We start from the raw sequence: 12,478 nt of genomic DNA on the forward strand, positions 1-12,478 counted from the left end.
CTGCCAATCTTTCACCTCGGATAGTCCTGGCGTACGGGCCCTACGGTAGGCAGAATTTAACTTTTTATTCTCTGTGCTGCTGTTGAGCTCTGCTCTGTGAATGTCCCATGTTCTGTTTGGGGCCCATATCTATGAAAGTATGTGCTGGCATTGGAGAGGGTTCATACGAGTTTTGTGAGAATGACCCTGGGAATGAGAGGGTTAATCAGTGAGAAGTGTTCAGGATCAGTCTATTACCATACGTTGTGAAATTTGCAGTTTTGTGGCAGCAGTACAACGCAATACATAAACTCTACTGTAAGTTGCAGTAAGAAACTTTGTCCTGGAAAGTGCCGTCACATGTAATTCCCATTTTCATTTCGGGTTTCCAGCCTGTGGAATTTTTGAATTTTCTGTTCGGGAATAGTTTTTTTTAAAGTAAAGCACAGTTGAATCTCCCTTCAAAGACCTTTCTCCAAAGGAAGCACCCACCACTTATTTGAAGCCACTTGAAAAGAACGAATTGCACCAGGAGTTAGTTTTACTTGAGACAATAAAAAGGAGCAAGGTGTAGGCAGAGTGGCCAGTGTTGGAGTGGGCCACTGATAGAGGCATTCTTAGCCTCTGCCTGTTGAGCCTGTGCCTCCCACTCTGAGTCATTTGCGACAATTGATTTTTGATTGTAGAACTTGGGCTTGAGAAGTTGGAGCCAAAACTATATCAAGCTCAATGAGAAGAGGGCGAGTAAGTGACCTAGGTGAGTGTGAAACTCAAAGGTTTCAGAGAGCAGGCACAGGTAAAAGTTAAAGTCTGTCCCGAGCCTTGTGGCCCATCAGGCCGGTGCTTATGCCGGTTTCTGTGGCGTGAAGCGACTGAGAGTACGAGACTCCCCTCAGCAACAAGTATTCCCCCTTGGATACAGCTGAGGGTCTGACCTGTTGGGGCTCAGCAGAGAAAGGTAAAGTCAGGCAGAGTGATAGTGGCTACGGGTTTCTCAGAGAAGCCAGGATGGTGTGTTGTCTCCCTGGTACTGGGGTGTAGAAGGTCTCAGAGCAGCTGCAGAATATTCTAAAGGGGGAAGGTGAGCAGCCAGAGGTCGTAGGCACGTTGGCACCAATGACATGGGTAGAAAGGGGGAAAGGGGTCCTGTGCAGAGAGTAAAGGGAGTTAGGAGAAAGGTTGAAGAAGAGGACCTCCAAGGTAGTAATCTCTGCATTACTTCCAGTATCACATGCTAGTCAGGCCAGGAATAGAATGATAGTACAGATGAGTGAGTGGCTGAGGAACTGGTGCAGGGGGAAGGGTTTCAGGTTCTTGGATCAATGGAACCTCTTCTAGGGCAGGAGTGACTTGTACAAGTGGAACAGGTTGCACCTAAACGTATGAGGAACCAATATTCTATTCAGGAGGTTCACTAATGCTACTCGGGAAAGTTTAAGCTAGTTTGGCAGGGGTGTGGGAATCAGAGCACCAGATCAGAAAGTGGAAAGGTGGAGAGGAAGGTAGATGTCAAACTAATAGATACGATGGGACAGATAGTTTGAAGTGTGTGTATTTTAATGCTGGGAGTATTATGGGTAAAGGTGATGAGCATGGATCAGTACATCGAACTACGATGTCGTGCCCATTAAAGAGTCTTGGTTGAGAGAGGGACAGGAATGGATGCTTAATGTCCCAGGGTTTTTGATCTATAGAACAGATAGAGAGGGAGGCATGGTAGCGTAGTGGTTAGCACACTGTTTTACAGTACAGGCGACCTGGGTTCAGTTCCCACCACTGCCTTTAAGGAATTTGTACATTCTCCCCGTGACTGTGTGGATTTTCTCTGGGTGCTCCGGTTTCCTCCCACAGTCCAAAGACCTCCTGAGTGGTAGATTGATTGGCCATGGTAAATTCTCCTGTGATTAAGCTAGGGTCAAATCAGGGGATTGGTGGGCAGTGCAGCTCGAAGGCCCAAAAGGGCCCACTCTGTGCTGCATCTCAATAAATAATTAAGGGGATACACAACTAATCAGGGACAATATCTCAGCTACACTCAGAGGGGACATAATGAAGGGCTCGCCCACTGAGTCTGTGTGAGTGGAACTCAAAATAGGAAGGGTGCCATCACTCTGGGATTGTAATACCTTCCCAATAGCCACTGGAACATTGAGGGATGGATATGCAGGCTGAATAAGGAAAGGTGTATAAACAATAGGGTTGTTGTCGTGGGAGACTTCTATGTCCCTAATATAAACTACTTGAAGCAAGAGGGCTAGATGGCAGAATTTCTTGGGTGCATCCAAGAAAGTCAACAAAAGGATGGTTTGTTCTGGATCTAGCACTGGGTAATGAGCCCAGCAGGTGACCAGCGTTTCAGTGGGTGAGCAGTTAGGGAACAGTGAGATAGTTACAGACGAGGATAAGATGGACCTTGTGGGAGAGTCAGGAGCAGGTCAAAGTGTAAATGGGTGCTTAATGGTGACTGCAGACTCGATGGGCCAAAATGCTTGTTTCTGTGACTCTGTTATGGACCCTACATGTATCTTGACGTCCCGCATTCAGAACTGGGGTGAGAAGGGAACAACTTCACCCAATTTGTAATGGCCATTGTGCACAAAGATCTTGTGCTGTTCGTGTGCACTGAATCTTTATATATAGAGGTATTCATTTTGACAGGTAGCAAACCACTGCCAGTACAAACTTTGATGTCCTCTGGGTTTGATCATTTTTACACTTGTTCATCTGCACTAAACGTGTAGCAGGCCTGTAGCGGGTAATGAAGGATTTTCTCATTGGAGCTCTCGTACACTGTCCAGATGTGATTTGCATGCTAAATGACACTTAAAAAATCATACCACTTTAAATGAACTAACAATTCTTTTGCACTTCACACCCTTTGCTTCTTTGGAATTCGACATAGTGAATCAATAATTTCTTCAATAAAAACTGTATAAATAAGTTAATTCCAAAATCTGCAGACAAATCGACACAAACTCCACGTTGTCAACACCGTCCACATCAGAAACTGGAAAAGGAAAAGTGATTGTGTACAATCATGAAATGTACTTAACATGCCAGTGAGGTAGAGGGTGACAACCTTTTGTGTGCAGTTTAAATCCCTTTGTGTGCTAGTAGCAAATGATGTGTGTTCACACACACCTTAGAGGGAACATTGCCCTGGGGCGGGGTGGTTGTTAAAATCTTTGTACTCTTTACCCAACAGAGGACTCAGTTACTGAGCAGGTACAAGAGAGAGATCCATTGATTTGTTAAAATATAAAAACAATTGCTGTGAGAGTGGAGCTGAGGTTTGTCCGCTGTGATCATATTAAATGTCAGTACAGGCTTGAGGGGCTGAATTGGCTTGTGCTGCTTTCGCTACGTCAGTGCTGTTTGTGGGATCTTGCTGTGTCTCTGTATTGTGGCACCAACCGTGCTTCCAATGTGATGTGCTTATAGACTGAGGGTGCAATTATAAACAATCCTGGGAATGGAGTCAATGCATGGGGCATTGAGCCTGGAGTCTAATTTTGCAGAGGGTGTTGTTTCACCCGGATGTGGCCACTTGTATAATCTCCTCTGGGTAAAAACCTATTAATGCCTCTTTGAGTACTAGTCAGTTTGTTTTTCCCCAATTTTCTTTTGCTCTGCATTCTTCCCTTTTTTTTTTAGCTATCTGGTGGCGGGGACTTGGATGCAAGGTCTGGACTTTCAAAAGGCCTGGTTGCATCATTCTAAATGACAGCCCTGTGCACCCAAAGCTTCTCAAAATACTGCAAGTTTACTGACACTGATTTGACAATGTCCTGCAGCAGGGTTTTCTGAATGAGTGGTGGAAATTGCTGATCTCTGCAGAAGTTACAACCGTGCGCACCAGGGTTGCCTTTGACCGGGGAGGTTCTTTGAGCTGTGCTTGGGATGTTCCTCATGTATATGTAGGGTTGGCAATGAAGAGGAGGTAGAATCTTTCAGCTTCCCATTCACATTCTGACATGTCAGTCGATAGTCTCCTTGACTAACGTGGTGGAGGTCACACTCTAGTTGGAGGAGCAACATCTCATATTCTGTCTGGGAAGCCTCCATCCAACCTGACAACATCAACATCAATTTCTCTATCTTTTAGTAATTCCTTCCCGTTCTCTCTTTTTCATTCGACAATCTTGCTCCCCTCACACTCCTTCTCTCCACTGGCCTGTCACCTCGCCTTGGTGCCTCTTCTCCTTCCTTTTCTCCCATTGTCCATTGTCTTCTTTCAGATTCATTCTCCTTCAGCCTTTCACTTTTTTCACCTATCCCCTCCCAGCTTCTCACTTCAACCCACCTTTCCCCTCTCACCTGGTTTCACCTGCCAGCTTGTACTCCTTACCCTCTCCCAACATTCTGGCTTCTACCTCCTTCCGTTCCAGAAACGATGAAGGGTCTTGGCCTGAAACACTGAAAGTTTATTCCTCTCCATAGATACTGCTTGACCTGCTGAGTTCCTCCAGCATTTTGTGTGCATTGCTGCGGATTTCCAGCATCTGCAGAATCTCTTGTGATTGAGAATTCCCCATTGTCTGTGATCACGGGGAGCAGAATTTGACCCAAGCTTGACTATTGGCCACAGATGGCACCCACCATTTTCCCTCTCCTTTCCTGCAGCAATCCCACTCCCTTTTGTGTAAAACAAGAATAATCATGAGGCCACTGTAACAGCATGGCAATGAACAGCAGAGTTTTGTAGAGGGACAAATTCAATTTTCATCATGGACCACGGGAATTTACATTAAGTAATTAAATCTGGAACAACACACACAAAATGCTGGAGGAATTCGGCAGGTCAGGTAGCATCTATAGTGAGAAATAAACAGTCGATGTTTTGGGCTGAGACCCTTCATCAGGACTGGAAAGGAAGGAGGCATAAGCCAGAATAAGGAGGTGGAGGGAGGAGGGAGAAATTACCAGAAATTAGAGAAACCTATATTCATGCAATCAGGTTTACAATCAAAATTGAGTTTTATCACTGACATGCAGAACGTTGTGAAATTGTTTTGTAGCAGAAGTACAGTGCGATACATAAATTACTATAAGTTACAATAAGAAATATGAAAAAAATTAATGCAAACAGAGCAAAATAGTGAGGTAGTGCTTGTGGGTTCATTGTCTCATCACAACTCTGGTGGTAGAAGGAAAGAAGCTGTTCCTAACATGTTGAGTGTGTGTCTTCAGGCTCCTGTATCTCCTCCCTGGTGGTAGTAACGAGAAGAGGGCATGTCCTGGGTGATGAGGATTACCTAGTTGGAATGTGAGGTGTTGCACCTGAGTGTTGCTCCGTCATGGCAGTACAGAGGGACATGAACCGACATGTCGGAATGGGAAGTTGAATTGAAATGGGTAGCCACCGAGAAATCCTGCTTTTTTTCTGGCAGACAGTGAAGGTGCTCGACACAGCAATCCCCCAATCTGCGTCAGGTCCTGCCGATGTAGTGGAGACTGCATCGGGAGCAACCATTTACAGCACATGACGTGATAGACTCACAGGTGAGATATTGTTTCTCCTGGAAAGACTGTTTGGGCCCATGAATGGTGTTGAGGGAGGAAGTGAACGGTTAGGTTGTGGCGATAAGGGCCAGGAGGGAGATTAGTCGAGGGGAATGAATGGAGAAGGGAGTTCATTGGTTGCTGAATTGGTGGCAGAATAAGGGGGTAGGGATGGGAGCAGACTGACCACTGGGAAATAAACAGGAGAAATAGAATTGATGGGATTGTTCTGAGAGCTGGCATAGACTTGGCAGGCTGAATATCATAAGCATGACATCAGTGGACGGGAAAATGGAGCTAAGTCCCGGGTCAGGTGGGAGTGGATCTCATTGTTAAAGGAAAAACATCATTAAGCGGGAACAGTGAAGAATATTTTTGAGAATGTTGCCAGGACTTGAGGGATAGAGTTGTAGGGAGAAGTTGGGCAGGCAAGGACTTTATTCCTTGGTGTATTAATCTTCAGGGTGAATGCACACAGTTCTTTTCCAATGGAAAGGAAACCAAACTGGAGGGTCATAGGTTGAAGGTGAGAAGGGAAAGATTTAAAAGGAATGGACAGGACTTGCTGGTAACGCTCACACCCTGTGAATAAATAAATTAAATTTCCCATTTGAAATCTGCAGGTGTTCTGACGAGCACTGGGCCAGCAATTAGAAACTCATTTGACAATGCCCGTGTGGGAGATTGGACAAGATGGTTCAGTCACTTTGCATTCAAGATGAGCTAGTAAATTGGATTAGACCTTGGCTTTGTGGGAGAAGCCAGTCACAATGGATGACTGCCTCTCTGACCAGAAGCCTGTGACTAGTGGAGTGCCGTGGGGATCGGTGCTGGGTCCATTGCTGTTTGTCTTCTATATCAATGATCCGGATGATAATGTGGTTAATTAGTTCAGCAAATTTGTGTGTGTAGTGGACAGCAAGAAGAGCTATCAGAGCTTGCAGCAGGATCTGGACCAGCTGGAAAAATGGGCTGAAATAAAATTTAATGCAGACAAGTACGAGGTGTTGCAGTTTGGTAGGACCATCCAGAGTAAGTCTTACACAGTGAGCAGTCAGGCACTGAAGAGTGCAGTAGAACAAAGGGATCTGGGAATACAGGCCCATAATAAATTGAAAGTGACATCGCAGGTAGATAGGGTGGTAAAGAAAGCTTTTGGTATGTTGGCCTTCAGTCAGAGTATTGAGTACAGGAGATGAGATGTTATATTGAAGTTGTATAACACATTGGTGAGGCCTAATTTGGAGTATTGTGTGCAGTTTTGGTCACCTACCTACAGGAAAATTGTCAATAAGCTTGAAAGAGTACAAAGAAAATTTACAAGGATGTTGTTGGGAGTGGAGGACCTGAGTTGTAAAGAAAAATAGAATAGGTTAGGAATTTATTCCTTGGAACATAGAAGACTGAGGGGAGATTTGATAGAGGTATACAAAATTATGATGGGGATAGATAGGATAAATGCAAGAGGCATTTTTTTCACTGAGATTAGGTGGGACTACAACCAGAGATCATAGGTTATGAGTGAAAGATGAAAAGTTAAGAGGAACATGAGGGGAAACCTCTTCACTCAGAGGGTTGTGAAAGTATGGAACAAACTGCCCATGCAAATGATGCATGCAAGTTTGCTTCCAACGTTTAAGAGAAGTTTGGATAAGTACATGGATGGGAGGGGATATGGAGGGTTTTGATCCCAGTGCAGGTTAATAGAAGTAGGCAGTTTAAATGGCTTGGCATGGACAAGATGGGCTGAATGGCCTGATTCTATGCTGTGATATGGTATATTTATTGCACGTGGATTTGCTTAAGAACAAAATCAGCTCGCTGCAATGATGTGGACCCTGGCAAGACCAGACCTGGAATATTTTGTCTACCTGTGGCAGAAGGAGTGCAGGAAGTTTTGCCAGATTGATCCCGGGGATGGCGAGATGAAGCAGAACAACTTTGAACCCCGAATCTGGAAGAATACTTGCTCATTGCTACCATCGAGGAGGATTGTTCAGGAGCTTGAAGACCACACTCAACGTTTTAGGAACAGCTCTTCCCTTCTGCCATCAATTTTCAGAACAGACAATGATCCAACCTATAAACGCTACCAAAGTATTTTGCTCTCTCTTTGCACTACTTATTTCTTATTATAACATAGAGTATATCTTGTGTACTGTTTTGCACTACTGTATAGAGACACCTAGCAAAGAATACAACAGGATATAGATCATTTGTAGATATGGATGCAGAATTGGCAGATGGTGGTTCGTTATTATTATGTGCCATGTCATATGACACAGGAGATCATGGTTTTGTGACCATGATTGTTCTTGGCAAATATTTCCGCAGAACTGGTTTGTCTTCTATGGAGTTTAACCTGACCGTATGTGAAGAGACAGTAAAGCAAGACCCTTAACAGTGTTAACAACAGGAATTCTGCAGATGCTGGAAATTCAAGCAACACACATCAAAGTTGCTGGTGAACGCAGCAGGCCAGGCAGCATCTCTAGGAAGAGGTACAGTCGACATTTCAGGCCGAGACCCTTAGTCAGGACTAACTGAAGGAAGAGTCAGTAAGAGATTTGAAAGTGGGAGGGGGAGGGGGAGATCGGAAATGATAGGAGAAGACAGGAGGGGGAGGGATGGAGCCAAGACCTGGACAGGTGATTGGCAAAAGGGATACGAGAGGATCATGGGACAGGAGGTCCGGGAAGAAAGACGGCGGGGGGGGGGGACCCAGAGGATGGGCAAGGGGTATATTCAGAGGGAGAAAAAGGAGAGTGAGAGAAAGAATGTGTGTATAAAAGTAAGTAACAGATGGGGTACGAGGGGGAGGTAGGGCATTAGTGGAAGTTAGAGAAGTCGATGTTCATGCCATCAGGTTGGAGGCTACCCAGACGGAATATAAGGTGTTGTTCCTCCAACCTGAGTGTGGCTTCATCTTTAGAGTAGAGGAGGCCGTGGATAGACATGTCAGAATGGGAATGGGATGTGGAATTAAAATGTGTGTCCACTGGGAGATCCTGCTTTCTCTGGCGGACAGAGCATAGGTGTTCAGCAAAGCGGTCTCCCAGTCTGCGTCAGGTCTCGCCAATATATAAAAGGCTCCTCTGTCTCCGCCGCATCTGCTCTCAGGATAAAGCTTTTCATTCTAGGACGAGGGAGATGTCCTCCTTTTTTAAAGAAAGGGGCTTCCCTTCCTCCACTATCAACTCTGCTCTTAAACGCATCTCCTCCATTTCACGTACATCTGCTCTCACTCCATCCTCCCGCCACCCCACTAGGAATAGGGTTCCCCTGGTCCTCAACTACCACCCCACCAGCCTCCGGGTCCAACATATTATTCTCCGTAACTTCCGCCACCTCCAACGGGATCCCACAACTAAGCACATCTTTCCCTCTTCACCTCTCTCTGCTCTCCGCAGGGATTGCTCCCTACGCGACTCCCTTGTCCATTCATCCCCCCCATCCCTCCCCACTGATCTCCCTCCTGGCACTTATCCATGTAAGCGGAACAAGTGCTACACATGCCCTTACACTTCCTCCCTTACCACCCTTAGCGCCCCAAACAGTCCTTCCAGGTGAGGCGACACTTCACCTGTGAGTCGGCTGGGGTGATATACTGTGTCTGGTGCTCCCGATGTGGCCTTTTATATATTGGCGAGACCCGACGCAGACTGGGAGACCGCTTTGCTGAACACCAACGCTCTGTCTGCCAGAGAAAGCAGGATCTCCCAGTGGGCACACATTTTAATTCCACATCCCATTCCCATTCTGACATGTCTATCCACGGCCTCCTCTACTCTAAAGATGAAGCCACACTCAGGTTGGAGGAACAACACCTCATATTCCGTCTGGGTAGTCTCCAACCTGATGGCATGAACATCGACTTCTCTAACTTCCGCTAATGCCCCACCTCCCCCTCGTACCCCATCTGTTACTTATTTTTATACACACATTCTTTATCTCACTCTCCTTTTTCTCCCTCTGTCCCTCTGAATATACCCCTTGCCCATCCTCTGGGTCCTCCCCCCCCACCTTGTCTTTCTTCCCGGATCTCCTGTCCCATGATCCTCTCATATCCCTTTTGCCAATCACCTGTCCAGCTCTTGGCTCCATCCCTCCCCCTCCTGTCTTCTCCTATCATTTTGGATCTCCCCCTCCCCCTTTCAAATCTCTTTCTCTTCCTTCAGTTAGTCCTGACGAAGGGTCTCGGCCTGAAACGTCGACTGCACCTCTTCAGCTGCCTGGCCTGCTGCGTTCACCAGCAACTTTGATGTGTGTCCCTTAACAGTGCTGATGAGCAGAGGGAACTTGGGGTTGGGGCTCCTAGCTCCCTGAATGTGGCTACACAGGTTGATGGGAACATTAGAAAGCATGTGCCATGTTTGCCTTTATTAGTCGAGGCATTGAGTTTTAAAGTCAGGAAGTTGTGTTGCAGCTTTATAAAATTGAAGTAACATGCACAAAATGCTGGAGGAACTCAGTAGGCCAGGCAACGTGCATGCAAATGAACAGTTGATGTTTTGGGCTGAAACCTTCCTTCAGGACTGGAAAGGAAATGGGAAGACACCAGAAACTGTAAAACTGTTTTTAGGCCATACCTGGAGTATTGCATAGTGTTCTGGTCACCCCATTATAGGAAGGCTTTGGAGAGGGTGCAGAAGAGGTTTACCAGGACTCTGTCTGGATTACAGGGCATATGTTAGATGGCAAATGGGTTGTTTTCTATGACAAATGGGTTGTTTTCTCTGGAGTGGTGGAGACTGAGGGGAGATCTAATAGAAGTTTGTAAGATTATGAGAGGCATAGATAGAATAGACAATATCATTTTCCAAAGGTTTAAGTGTCTAAACCCAGAGTGCATGGTTTTAAGGTGAGAGGAGGTATTTTCAAAGGAGTTGTGAGGTGAGGGGCAAAACTTTTACATGGTGGGTGCCTGGAACACACTTCCTGGGGTGATGGTAGAGGCAGATATATTAGGGGAAGGGTAAGGACATTGTGTATCCAGAAGAGATTAGTTACTGATTTATTTGGTCTGTTCCGGTGCTGTACTGTCCTGTGTTCTATGCTGCTACAAAACAACAAATTTCATAATACATGTCAGTGACAATAAACCCAATTCTGATTAATTTCTCCTATATACCAGGGCTCAATGGAATTCCTTACCCATGTGAACCTCTCAGAGTGAGTGAATCACAAAGATGAGAGATTTTTGCAGATTCTGGAAATCCGGAGTAACACACACAAAATGCGGCCTGCTCCTCCAGCATCTATGGAAAGAAATAAACAATCGCCGTTTCAGGTGTGACCCTTTATCAGGGGTTCTTGGCCGGAAATGGTGACTGTTTATTCCCCTCCATAGATCCTGACTGAGTTCCTCCAGTGTTTTTGTGTGTGTTACTCAGAGTAAGCAGCATACACGCTAGTGATAAATACAGATGCGTGTAAGATGAGAGAATGGTGTTTAAAAGGATAAGCTAGTGGCAGTGGAACAACTGTGAGAGGTGGAGTTAAATGTGGTAACACCACCGGGAAGGGAATGTGGAAGAGGTGATTGGCTCAGGAGTCTGCAGCAGTGGGGAAGAAGCTGTTCTTGAGTCAAGTCATGTAGGTTTTCAAGCTCCTATATCCTCTCTCAGAAGGTAAAAGACAGAAAAGGGAATGGCTGGGGGAGTGGACAGGTATCCCTAGTGATACCATGAACAAGGTACCATGAAGATCGGAAGTGATCAGGACGAGAGTTACCCAGAGAGGCTATGGAGCGGATGTTTTCCCAGGCTGGGGTGTCTAGAATCGATACCAGTCTCAAAATAAGGAATGGGCCATTAGGGACCAAAAGATGACGACATTTCTGAGGTCATTCTGGAGGGTGTGAGGGAAGCCAGGGAGGATATGAGGAAGGCAAGGTAGGAGGCATTGAACGGTGCAAAGAAGGGGATGAGGGAGGAGGTTTTAAGGTCTGGGGGAGAGGATGGGGTGGCAAAGAAGGTGATGAGAAAGGAGGTATTGCATGATGTGAGGGAGGAGGTATTGAACAGTGTGAGGGGGAGGAGGTATTGAACGGTGTGAGGGGGAGGAGGTATTGAACGGTGTGAGGGAAGGAACGAGGGAGGAGGTATTGAACGGTATGGGGGAGGGGACAAGGGAGGAGGTATTGAATGGTGTGGGGGGGAGGAGGTATTGAATGGTGTGAAGGAGGGGATGAGGGTGCAGGTATTGAATAGTGAGGGAAGGAACGATGGAGGAGGTATTGAATAGTGTGAGGGAAGGAACGAGGGAGCAGGTGAGAGAGGGAATGAATAACGTCAGGAGGAGTGGTTTGAGTGCTGTCGTTCCTGTACCCTATGCTGACTTGCCTCTGGTTCCTCCTCCAGGCCGTTGTGCCCCGATGAAGAGCATCTCCAGCAGCCTGAAAGAGACCATGAACCCCCACGACATCGTGCAGGACGCCATTCATAACTTCTCGCCTGCCTATCAGCAGTACACCCAGCAGTCCACCCTGGAGCACGGCACGCCCTGGCACAAGGGACACACTGTCTCTCGCACCCACAGCACTGCCAGTATCCGCGACACGGAGAAGACCCTCCTGCTGAGCTCTGATGACGAATTCTGAGCCTGCCCTCTGGTGGGAGGAGTCGTGGACGGGGTTGGGGCGGGTGGGTGGGGGTGGTGTGGTGTGTACCAGCAGTAAGCAGCCTCTCACCCGACTGTGTTCCTAAGCTCAGGCTGTGAAGGGCTGTCACCAACTACCAGCAAGAAAACTGGGAACTGGTTAATCTGCTCAGTTAAACTAAAGCAACTGATCTGTACATCTGATCGAACTGGCTTCCAAATTTACTTTAACCCATCGATCTGTGGTCAAATGTGAGTTGCATTGGATATGAAGACTTGGGTCTCTGATTGAAGGATATGAACTCTCCCTGGCTGACTTGGCATTGTTTTAGAGTTTAAGCATTTCTTTTTAACATTTTGGGATTGTTCTGTTTTTTAATGTAGTTAGTCCACAACC

General features: G+C 46.4%; 1 protein-coding gene across 3 annotated transcripts in view; it reads left to right on the plus strand.

Moving 5' to 3' along the window:
* LOC134353889 (transmembrane protein 184B-like) overlaps nucleotides 1–12,108 on the plus strand; it is a 118,564-nt gene extending 106,456 nt beyond the window's left edge. For 2 of the 3 annotated variants that reach the window (XM_063062403.1, XM_063062402.1), the window contains 2 exons: nucleotides 25–45; nucleotides 11,844–12,108. In XM_063062403.1, the coding sequence (XP_062918473.1) occupies nucleotides 25–45; nucleotides 11,844–12,082 (260 nt within the window). In that variant the 3' untranslated portion in view covers nucleotides 12,083–12,108. The remainder of the gene's footprint in view (nucleotides 1–24; nucleotides 46–11,843) is intronic. The other variant, XM_063062404.1, reaches the window with a different exon arrangement.
* Nucleotides 12,109–12,478: the final 370 nt, after the last annotated feature.

The sequence above is a fragment of the Mobula hypostoma genome, chromosome 11 (assembly GCF_963921235.1).
Source record: "Mobula hypostoma chromosome 11, sMobHyp1.1, whole genome shotgun sequence".
Taxonomy (NCBI): domain Eukaryota; kingdom Metazoa; phylum Chordata; class Chondrichthyes; order Myliobatiformes; family Myliobatidae; genus Mobula; species Mobula hypostoma.